At 55.7% G+C, this 10,626-nt stretch overlaps 1 protein-coding gene across 1 annotated transcript in view; it reads right to left on the bottom strand.

Moving 5' to 3' along the window:
* DOT1L (DOT1 like histone lysine methyltransferase) overlaps positions 1-10,623 on the bottom strand; it is a 70,697-nt gene extending 60,074 nt beyond the window's left edge. Inside the window, 1 exon segment of the mRNA XM_017874877.1 lies at positions 10,543-10,623. Within this exon segment, the coding sequence (XP_017730366.1) occupies positions 10,543-10,623 (81 nt within the window).
* Positions 10,624-10,626: the final 3 nt, after the last annotated feature.

Here is a 10,626-nt window from a genome sequence, read left to right as displayed (position 1 = left end):
TGGAGTTTCATTTTTGTTGCCCCCGCCTGAGATGACACGATCTCGGCTCACTGCAACCTCTGCCTCCTGGGTTCAAGTGATTCTCCTGCCTCAGCCTCCCAAGTGGCTGGGATTACAGGCATGCACCACACCCGGCTAATTTTGTATTTTTAGTAGAGACAGGGTTTCTCCACATGGGTCAGGCTGGTCTTGAACTCCCAATCTCAGGTGATCCACCTGCCTCGGCCTCCCAAAGTCCTGGCGTTACAGGTGTGAGCCACCACGCCTGGTCCAACAGAGCATTTTTAGACTTGACCCTGAACCCAAGGTCCACACAGGCCCTGGCCCAAGTCCACGCAGCTAATTCACAGCAGAGCTGGGCCTGGACATCAGATCGTGTTGCTTCCTGGCTGAGCATCTGTCTGCAGGATCAAGGGCAGTGTGAAAAGGGGACTCAGACCTCCACAGGAGGAGGACAGGGCCGCCTGAGAGCGCCAAGGAGAGCTCAGATCAAGGATGGTTGACAAGGCTTCAGCTGACTTGATAATAACTAGTCCAGCTGCAACAGCCCCAGCTGGCTAGGCCCAGCGGTGCATGCCTGTAGTCCCAGCACTTCAGGAGGCTGAGGTGGGAGGACCGCCTGAGCCGGGACTTCAAGGTTGCAGTGAGTTATGATCATGCCACTATACTCCAGTACTCCAGCCTGGGTGACAGAGAGTTCATTTCAAACAAACAAACAGCCCAAGCTACCCAGCAACCAAAGGAGCTCCCTGTAAACATGCAAAGCAACTAGACGCTGGAGGTGCTCAGGAGGGGCTGAGGCCACCCACACAGGCCGCTGGGAAGCTGTGAGAGGAAGCTCTGCTCACCAGGCCTCTGCTTTCCTAAAACATGACCAGAGCAACGCCATCTTAAAGTGCACAGCTAGGCACTCGCAAGGTACCTGGAAGGTTCACACTTATGAGCTGACCACCAAGGACGCAGAGCAACTATGGGTCTGGGGGAGGTCTTCCGGGCAGCCTGCAGAACCCGTGCCCGCTGTACTAAGAGGGCCAGAGAGCAGGGGCTGAAGGGTGGTCGGATGGCACCACCTGGCTGGGCTCCAGCGAGCGTGTCTGTACGTCCCAGGTTTACTCACAACCCCGGCCGTTTCTCACACACAGAGGCGCTAAGGAAGAACAGGCACCCTCTGCCTGCCCCCCGAGGACAGCCTGCTCTGTTCAGGGAGCCCTGCTGTGTAAGGGAGCGGCTTCATGGCTGCTCTCACTGTGATCGGCGGCTCACCTCAAGTTCTCTCCTCTCTTGGGGTCTGCATTGGGACCCTCTTTCTCCAGCAGCAAAGCGACACAGGAGGGAGGCTGGATGTGCTGACCAGAACTCTCCTCGCCCTCGTCTGAGCACAGGCTGTCTGAGCACAGGCTTACGGTCACCGACCCTCTAGCCTGAGAGCAAGGCCACGGTGTGACAGGAGGGAGGAAAGCAGGGGACTCGTGGGCCTCCTCACAGGGAAAAATGCGCCAGGACGCTAGGGGAGACCAGCACTGACTGCTGAGGCAACAGCGCTCCCTTTTGGGATGATGACAATGTTCTGGAATTAGACAATGGTGAATAGACTAAAAACCACTGAAATGTACACTTAAAACGGGTGAACTTTTTTTTTTTTTGAGATGGAGTCTAGCTCCGTCGCCCAGGCTGGAGTGCAGTGGCGCGATCTCAGCTCACTGCAAGCTCGGCCTCCTGGGTTCATGCCCAGCCTAAAACAGATGAACTTTGATATGTGAATTGTCACGATAAGGCTGTTATTAAAAAAAAAAAAAAAAAGGAAAAACATGCAGGCATGGTGGCTCCCGCTTGTAATCCCAGCACTTTGGGAGATGGGGCAGGCAGACCACGAGGTCAGGAGTTTGAGACCAGCCTCACTAACACGGTGAAACCCTGTCTCTACTAAAAATACAAAAATCAGCCGGGCTTGGTGGTGGGCGCCTGTAATCCCAGATACTTAGGCGGCTGAGGCAGGAGAATGGCGTGAACCCATGAGGTGGAGGTTGCAGCAAGCCGAGATCTCGCCACTGCACTCCAGCCTGGGCAACAAGAGCAAGACTCCATCTCAAAAAAAATAAAAGAGGAAAAACAAAAGCACAGCAACTGTAGTGCCCCGGCCTGGGCGCGGCACCCTGCCCTGCCTGCTCCTCCGTGCTTGCCGCCCTGCACGCCATCACTCACCCATGGCCTCTCCAGCAAGGCCACCCCTAAGCCACAGACCAGGAGCAGCAATAGCATGAGGCCTGACCGTCCATCCTTCTGAAGGGCACGATGCCCACACGGCCAGCCAGCATGCGCCCATCTGGTGCAACCAACTGAGAAAGAGGCCGGCTGCGGCTCACACGTGCGCCTCACACATCTCAACCCAACACTGTGGGAGGTCGAGGCAGGCACTTGAGGTCAGGAGTTCAAGACTGGCCCGGCCAATGTGGTGAAACTCCATCTCTACTAAAAATACAAAAATTAGCTGGGCCTGGTGGCCCACACCTGTATTCCCAGCTATTTGGGCAGCTGAGGCAGGAAAATGGCTTGAACCTGGGAGGCGGAGGTTTCAGTGAGCCGAGATGGCACCACTGCACTCCAGCCTGAGTAAAAAGAGTGAAACTCTGTGTCCAAAAAAAAATGAGGAAAAAAAAGTGGCTGGCCAGGTGCGATGGCTCACGCCTGTGATCCCAGCACTTTGGGAGGCTGAGGCGGGTGGATCACGAGGTCAGGAGATCGACACCATCCTGGCTAACACGGTGAAACCCCGTCCCGTCTCTGCTAAAAATACAAACAATTAGCTGGGAGTGTTGGTGGGCACCTGTAGTCCCAGCTACTTGGGAGGCTGACGCAGGAGAATGGCGTGAACCTGGGAGGCGGAGCTTGCAATGAGCCGAGATCGTGCCACTGCACTCCAGCTTGGGCGACAGAGCAAGACTCCATCTCAAACAAACAAACAAACAAAAAATGAGTGCCAGCTGCGGTGGCTCACGCCTGTAATCCCACCATTTTGGGAGGCTGAGGCGGGCAGATCACCTGAGGTCAGGAGTTTGAGACCAGCCTGGCCAACATGATGAAACCCTGTCTCTACTAAAAATACAAAAATTAGCCAGGCTAATCCTGAGATACAAGGAAGGATGCGGAGCTGGGCACTCACTCCTGTGATTCCAATGCAGAAGCTGCCCCTTCTTTACTCCAGGAAGCCCCCACTTGTAACTGCTGCACATGCACTCCGGGCACTTCAATCTGTGTCTCCAGAGCTGCAGTCCGCAAACGTGGCCCGAATACACTCCCATTACACTAACTTCGCCTCAGGTCTTTTCCTCAGGGGGCCACAGGGGGCAGGGGCTGCATGGAGCAAGCCTGGATCTTGGCCAGGGCCTGCCGGACACGCATGGTCCCAGGAAGCACCCAGGCAATAAAGGCAGGGCTGGCCCCAGGAGAAGGCATCTATGTGAACACCAAGCGACACCCCACGGCAGTCTGTGCCAGGCCATGAAAGGCACAGCTCTTGGCACCTCGTGCCTGCCCTCAGTGGCGGGGCTGCCCCAAGCTCTGTGAGTGCTGAGCAGCATCCTCGGGCTTCCCCCACCCCAGTGGTGACAACCGCAGAGGTCTCTAGACGCCACCAGGTGTCCCCTGGGGGCAGAGCCACCTCCGCCCCTGAGAACTGCTGTTTGAACTTCCAGGGCCAGGAATTCATCCCTTCAGCCTACAGGCGGGAAGAGGAGGGCTCGGTACAAATCAGGACCAGAAGAGCTCAACGCTGGGATCCTCCAGGTAAAAGGCTCCGCCAGCGCCACACCGTTCTTGCAGTCCTTCCCCCGGAGGACTCCTCTGGGGCCCCTGCTGTACCTCAGGCCCCACCACATAGCCTGAGGCTGAGGCCCAAAGCTTATCAAAGTTACCACCAGCCTGGGGCAACACAGCAAGGCGCCACCAAAAAGTACAAAATTTAGTCAGGCGTGGTGGCTCACGCCTGTAATCCCAGCTACTGGGGAGGCTGAGGCAGGAGAATCCCTTCAGCCTGGGAGGCGGAGGATGCAGCGAGCAGAGATCGAGCCACTGCACTCCAGCCTGGGTGACAAAGCAAGACCCTACCTCTAAATAATAAGAGAAATAACACCCAAAAGGACAGGTTCCAGGAGACTCCTGAAGGAGGGTGGGCCCTTCCCCCATGCCTTGCCCTGAGGGTCCATTTCTCAGTATCATGGGCATCCTACTGATCGTCCTTTATCATTAACCAGAGGACCTAAGTGTTACTCTGAGTTCTGTGAGCTGCTGAGGCAACGTAATCAAGCCGAGCAAGGGGTGATGGGAACCTGAATTTACAGCTGATCACTCAGAAGCACAGGCCACAACCTGGGGCCTCTAAGTGCCACGAAAGTTGGGGAGTCTTGGGGACTGAGCTCTCACTCCGTGGGATCTGAGCCTGTGTCGAGGTAGACATGTAGGAAGTGAGCTGAATCGGGGCTACCCAGTTGGAAACGCAGAACTGATGAATCCCTTGATACACGTATCTGGTTCCGGAACTCCTCTGTGTTGACTGCTGGAGAGCACAGGAAGAACTGTGTTGGGTCCTTCCTATACCCCACAGTGCTGGAAAAGAAAAACAGCTCCAAGCAGTCCGTGCCCAGTAAGGCGTGCAAAATGCATCAGACCCAGAGACAAGAGCAAGGCTTTCAGTCATGTCTCCCAACCACACCAGGGGCAAGCGTGGAAAGGCACCTATCTGTTCCTGCCTCCTGGTCTCGGCCACTATCTTCCTGTTCCTGGAATCGGTAACACCTAAAGCGACGTGCAGCCATCAGTGGCCAATATGACTTGAACACAAATTCTTTTTTCCTTTATCTAATTTTGTTTGTTTGTTTGAGACAGAGTCTCGCTCTGTCGCCCAGACCGGAATGCAATGGCATGATCTCGGCTCACTGCAGCCTCCTCCTCTCAGGTTCAAGCGATTCTCCAGATTACAGGCAACCACCACCAAGCCCAACTAATTTTTGTATTTTTAGTAAAGACGGGGTTTCATCATGTTGGCCAAGTTGGTCTCGAACTCCTCACTGCAGGTGATCCGCCCGCCTTGGCCTCCCAAAGTGCTGGGATTACAGGCATGAGCCACCGTGCCTAGACAACCGTGTGTTTTTTAAACTTTCTATTTTAAGATAATTGTAGATTTATGCTGTGGAGCTAAAGGAAAGGAACTGGAGCAAAATTAATATAAGTGGAGTGTTTATTTGGGCCACATTTGAGGACTGAAACCTGGGAGTCCAGACTCGAATTACTGCAAATATACACTCTGATGAGCAGGAGTTAACAAGCAGATTTTTAAAGGAAAAAAAGAGCCGGGAGTGGTGGCTCACACCTGCAATCCCAGCTACTTGGGAACCCAAGAGGCGGAAGCTGCAGTGAGCCGAGATTGGGCCACTGCACTCCATCCTGGGAGACACAGCGAGTCCGTCTCAAAAAAAAAAAAAAACCCTCCCCAGAAGCTAGGCTGGAGTGTCTGTATCACCTGCAGAGTTTCGGGACAACCCACCCCCCACACCCCTAGTGCCCCCGGCAACCTCTTTTAGGCCACCAGGAACAGAACAGTGTACATTTGCTATAAAATGGAACACTAGGTTTTTTCTATCATTCCTTCCTTTTTAAAGCAACTCCTTGACTCACACAAAGCTGCCTAAAGGTTAATCTGCCTCCGGGGGAGATGGGATTACTCAGGACACTCATGCTCAGAGGTCAGCAGCAGAAAATACCTTCTGAGTCACGGTGGGGATGGCTCACCCCGCCCCTGGCTGCTACTCACTGCTAGCTGCCCACTCACCGCCACCCACAGCCGGGCTCCAGGCCAGGCTGTCAGGCGGAACATGTACTCACTCATCAATGAGAGTCAGAGAGTTGGGACCCTTGGCCAGTGGAGGCCGCCCCTGCCCGCCCACAGCCCGTGAGTCACCGAGGGGAAGGTCCCGTTCTGTGGCCCTTGCAGGTTCTTTCCGAGCAAACAACTAATAATGCCACTTGTGCCCTTCCCACCAGAAGAAGGGCAGGGCCATCCTGCCCTAGAAATGCCACGCCGGGCCAGGCGGGGTGGCTCACGCCTGTAATCCTAGCACTCTGGGAGGTTCAGGCAGGTGGATGACGAGGTCAGAAGTTCGAGACCAGCCTGGCCAACATGGTGAAACCCCATCTCTACTAAAAATACAAAAAATTAGCTGGGCGTGGTGGCGCACGCCTGTAGTCCCAGCCACTAGGGAAGCTGAGACAGGAGAATCACTTGAACCCGGGAGACAGATGTTGCAGTGAGCCGAGATTGCACAGTTGTACTCCAGCCCAGGCAACAGCATGAGATTCCCTCTCAAAAAAATAAGAAATGCCACGCGGGGCTTGAGAAAAGTGGTTATCCAGGAACTCCCAGGTCATATAAGAACAAAAATCGCCCTTCCTCCCCCTGGCGTTTGCCAACTGGGCAAACCCCTTCCGAACTACTCATTTCCGAGTGTGGACAGTTGTGGCTATTTCTGCTTCCTCCTCCGGATGGCCCCTCCTCCAAGCAGCCACCCACAGGTCCCCCAGGGCAGAAGTGGAAGCCCCTCCCTGGGGACCTCGGCTGACCTTGTGCTCAGCACAGTATCTCGGCTGAGCTGCTATTTATAATCTACTTAACTCCACTGTTTAATGTTTTTTGGTAGAGATGGAGTCTCACTGTGTTGCCCTGGCTTGTCTTGAACTCCTGGGCTCAAGTGATCTTCCCGCCTGGGCTTCCCAAAGAGCAGGGACTACAGGCGTGAGCCCCTGTGCCCGGCCTGTCTTCATTTTACAGGTTTCTTGAGACTAAGAACGCTGGGCAGGGTGGGGCGGGGGGCGGGGGGAGAGAATATTGGCTTGTTGTCCTCTGTGCCCCCACAACACTGAGTATTCAGTAGGTGCTGCTGGAATGAATCATGAATATATGTGCTGTTGCAGCTACAGTCAGGTGCTGTGGCTCACGCCTGTAATCCCAACACTTTGGGAGGCCGAGACGGGCAGATCACCTGAGGTCAGGAGTTCGAGACCAGCCTGGCCAATATGGTGAAACCCCGTCTCTACTAAAAATACAAAAATTAGCCGGGAGTGGTGGCGGGCACCTGTAATCTCAGTTACTGGAGAGGCTGAGGCAGGAGAATCACTGGAACCTGGGAAGCGGAGCTTGCAGTGAGCAGAGATCACGCCACTGCACTCCAGCCTGGGCAATAGAGCGAGACTCTGTCTCAAAAAAAAAAAAAAAGAAAGGAAAATCAGAACCGCCCCTCACTTCTTGTGAGAAAGCAAAATTCCTCAACGGGAACACAACAACGGGAAAACGACAAATGTCACGGTAGGGTTGTCGGAAGGCTGCCTCTGGCACTTGGGCCAATGAAGATGCTAGGCCCGGCAGCAGGCCAACCAGAGCAGCAACGGGCCGCAGACGGCGCCAGGACCAGCACGTCCTGCCAAGCCAGGGCCCGGCCAGGGAAGGAAAGACTCCGCACAGTCCCGCCCACCACTAGAAAGCCGCTCCCGACAGCCCTCGCTTTTACTATCTACAACAGGGGCTGGCCAGGCAGGGCACCAGGCGTGTGGGCGGGGACACCGGGGCTGCCTTCACATGAATGTTCACTTAAGTATCAAGGAAAAGGCAACGGGCCCCTGGCAGGACCGCTGTCCCAGGCCCCCACATCGGATTCCAGTGGGTTTCTTAGCACTGACAAACGGCAACTGTTGGGATGCAGATGTTAAACAGACACTTAACACAGGTCGTGCAGTCCACTCCTGAGAACCTCGCCCTGAGAACACTGACTTTCACCAAAAATCCCGCCAGTGGTGTTCAGTGCAGCTTTATTCTAATCACCAAAAATTGGAAACAGCCCACAGTCCTGTGACCCGCAGGCAAACGGATAAACAATCTGTGGTCCAACTGTCCAATGGATTTACAGTCACCAAAAAAATGGGGTAACTTTTGAAATCTGCAACAACATGGATTTGGCCGCCTGAAAGCCACCAGGACCAAAAGGAAATGTCCTGTTGATTCCATTCAGCCAACTTTCTGAGAATGGCACAACTACAGGTAAGGCCAGATGGGGAGCAGCCAGGAGCTCCCAGACAGGCTGAGGACATGGGCGCCGCAGGGAAGCTGGGGGTTCTGCACCTGGACGACAGTGCTGGTCAGGGCACCACCCGATGAGTTTGTCAAATTCTCATTTTGTTTGTCAAACTCTCAGTTTGTACCCTGCAAACAGTGAACTACGCCCTAGGTGAACTAAAAGAGGAAGATAAATAAATGTGAGGCCAGGTGCAGTGGCTCACCCCTGTAATCCCAGCACTTTGGGAGGCCAAGGCAGGTGGATCACCTGAGGCTGGGAATTCGAGACCAGCCTGGCCAACATGGAGAAACCTCGTCTCTACTAAAAATACAAAATTAGCCGGGCGTGGTGGCTCATGCCAGTAATCCCAGCTACTCAGGAGATTGAGGCAGGAGAATCGCTTGAACCCAGGAGGTAGAGGGTGCAGTGAACAGAGATGGCACCACTGCACTCCGGCCTGGGCAACAAAAGCTGCAATCCTCTCAATGAATGAATGAATGAATGAATGAATGAATAAATAAATAAATAAATGTAAGGCCGGGCGCGGTGGCTAATAAATAAATAAATAAATAAATAAATGTAAGGCCAGGCGCGGTGGCTCACGCCTGTAATCCCAGCACTTTGGGAGGCAGAGGCGGGCGGATCACCAGAGATCAGGAATTTGAGACCAGAATGACCAACACGGAGAAACCCTGTCTCTACTAAAAACAAAATTAGCAGGGTGTGGTGGCGCATGCCTGTAATCCCAGCTACCAGAGAGGCCAAGGCAGGAGAATCGCTTGAACCCGGGAGGCAGAGGTTTCAGTGAGCCGAGATCGCATCATTGTACTCCAGCCTGGGCAACAAGAGCGAAACTCCGTCTCAAAAAATAACATAACATAACATAACATAACATAACATAAAATAATTAACGTGAAGCCATATACTGGGACTGGTCGGACGGTGGTAAGCCACCTCAATTGATCTTCAGTCACAGATAGAACTCCTCATTCTACTCTAGTCTAATAAAATTTTTGTAATAACGTTATAGTCAGACGCCTTCTATCACCTAAAACGGTGAGAGCCCAACAGAGAGAAGTGGAGGCTGGAAGGATTCTGGAGTTTGAACATTCGAGGGAGAAAACCGATCGGGGCGCTGAAGCGCTGCCTCCGCTTTCAGTTTTTGTCCTAGGACCTCTCCCGGCCGGAACCCGTCTCAGGCCGCCCAGGCGCACACCCAGAGCTGCCCAACCACAGAAGCCAGAGCCCCAGGGCCCGACCCCGCCAGCCCCGCGCGCGGGACGTGCGGCCGGGCTGGAAGCCGCTCTCCCTCTCCCTCCCACTCGCATGGACCCGCGGCAGTGAGCCAGCCCGGGCTCCCCAGCGCTCTCCGCGTCCTGACCCCGCCCCCAGCGAGCACGTTTCCAAAAACTGACACAAGCCGAGCGCGCGCGCGGGAGTCCCAGGGCGCGCGGGGATGCCCGGCCGGGCCCTGCGGGCGCGCCCCCCAAAACTCCCGCCCCGGACACGCTAGCCGACAGCGCCTGCTTCACTTTTCCCCGAAAAAGCGCCCTTCCCGGCCCCGGAGCGTGCTCAGAGGGTCCCAAGCGCGGACGCACGAGCCCCGCCTCCCCAGGGGCCACGCCGGGACTCGCACCCCGGGAGCCGCACGCGGGTTTCTGGAACCACCCCGGGGGGTGCCTCTGTAACATTCCACCCGGCCTGTCATCTTCCAACGGTCACCAAGATGAAGGAGACAAAATTTACTAACTCCCGGGGTGAGCCCAATCCTGCCCACTCAAGATCGGGGGACAGAAGTCCCAATTTCCAAGGGTAAAGCCTGTCCCGCCCACTAGGATTAAAAGGTGAAAGATTCCTGATTTCCCAGGGCCAGGGCAGCCCATACCCACTCAACATTACCGGGGCCAAAATTCCCCATTTCCAAAGGTCAGACCGCTCCCGCCCACTCAAGGGGACGTTATCTCCCACCTTCCCAGCGTCGGGCCCGCCGAGCCCGAGTAGGAAAAGCGTGACAAACGCCTAATTTTTAAAAAGAAAAGGAGAGGAGACAGGAAAGGGCGCCCTCAAATAGAGAAACAAGGCGGCGGAGCACACTGACAGCGCCGGGAACGAGCCGGGCGGGCGGGCTTCACGTCCAAACGCGGCCGGCACGAGCTACTCCTCCCGTTCTGCGATCGGGACAACCCGGCGGGGGCAACGGCACCGCGGCCGGGCTCGGGGGCGCCGGCTCCCGCTCCCACCCCGGGCGCGGGGGGCTCCCAGCCTAAGGGAAAGAGCCGTGGGGCCCTCGGCGGGGAAGCAACGGGGGTCCTAGCAGCGACAGTGGGGTCCAGGGGCTCCGTACCCCAGGAGGGACCGGCGCGCGCGGCTGGGGGGTTTTGGGGTGTCCCCGGGGGCGACGGAGGAGGGGAGGCCGGGAGGGACGGTGGGGAACGGCACTCACGTAGACCGGCAACGGCCACGGGTAGACGGCGGGCTCAGCCCCCACGGGCGACTTGAGTCTCAGCTCCAGCTTCTCCCCCATGTC

This window comes from Rhinopithecus bieti, unplaced genomic scaffold (genome assembly GCF_001698545.2).
Source record: "Rhinopithecus bieti isolate Rb0 unplaced genomic scaffold, ASM169854v2 scaffold_9769, whole genome shotgun sequence".
Lineage (NCBI taxonomy): Eukaryota > Metazoa > Chordata > Mammalia > Primates > Cercopithecidae > Rhinopithecus > Rhinopithecus bieti.
Note: the sequence above shows the minus strand (reverse complement) of the source record. Positions and strands in the feature narration are given on the sequence as shown.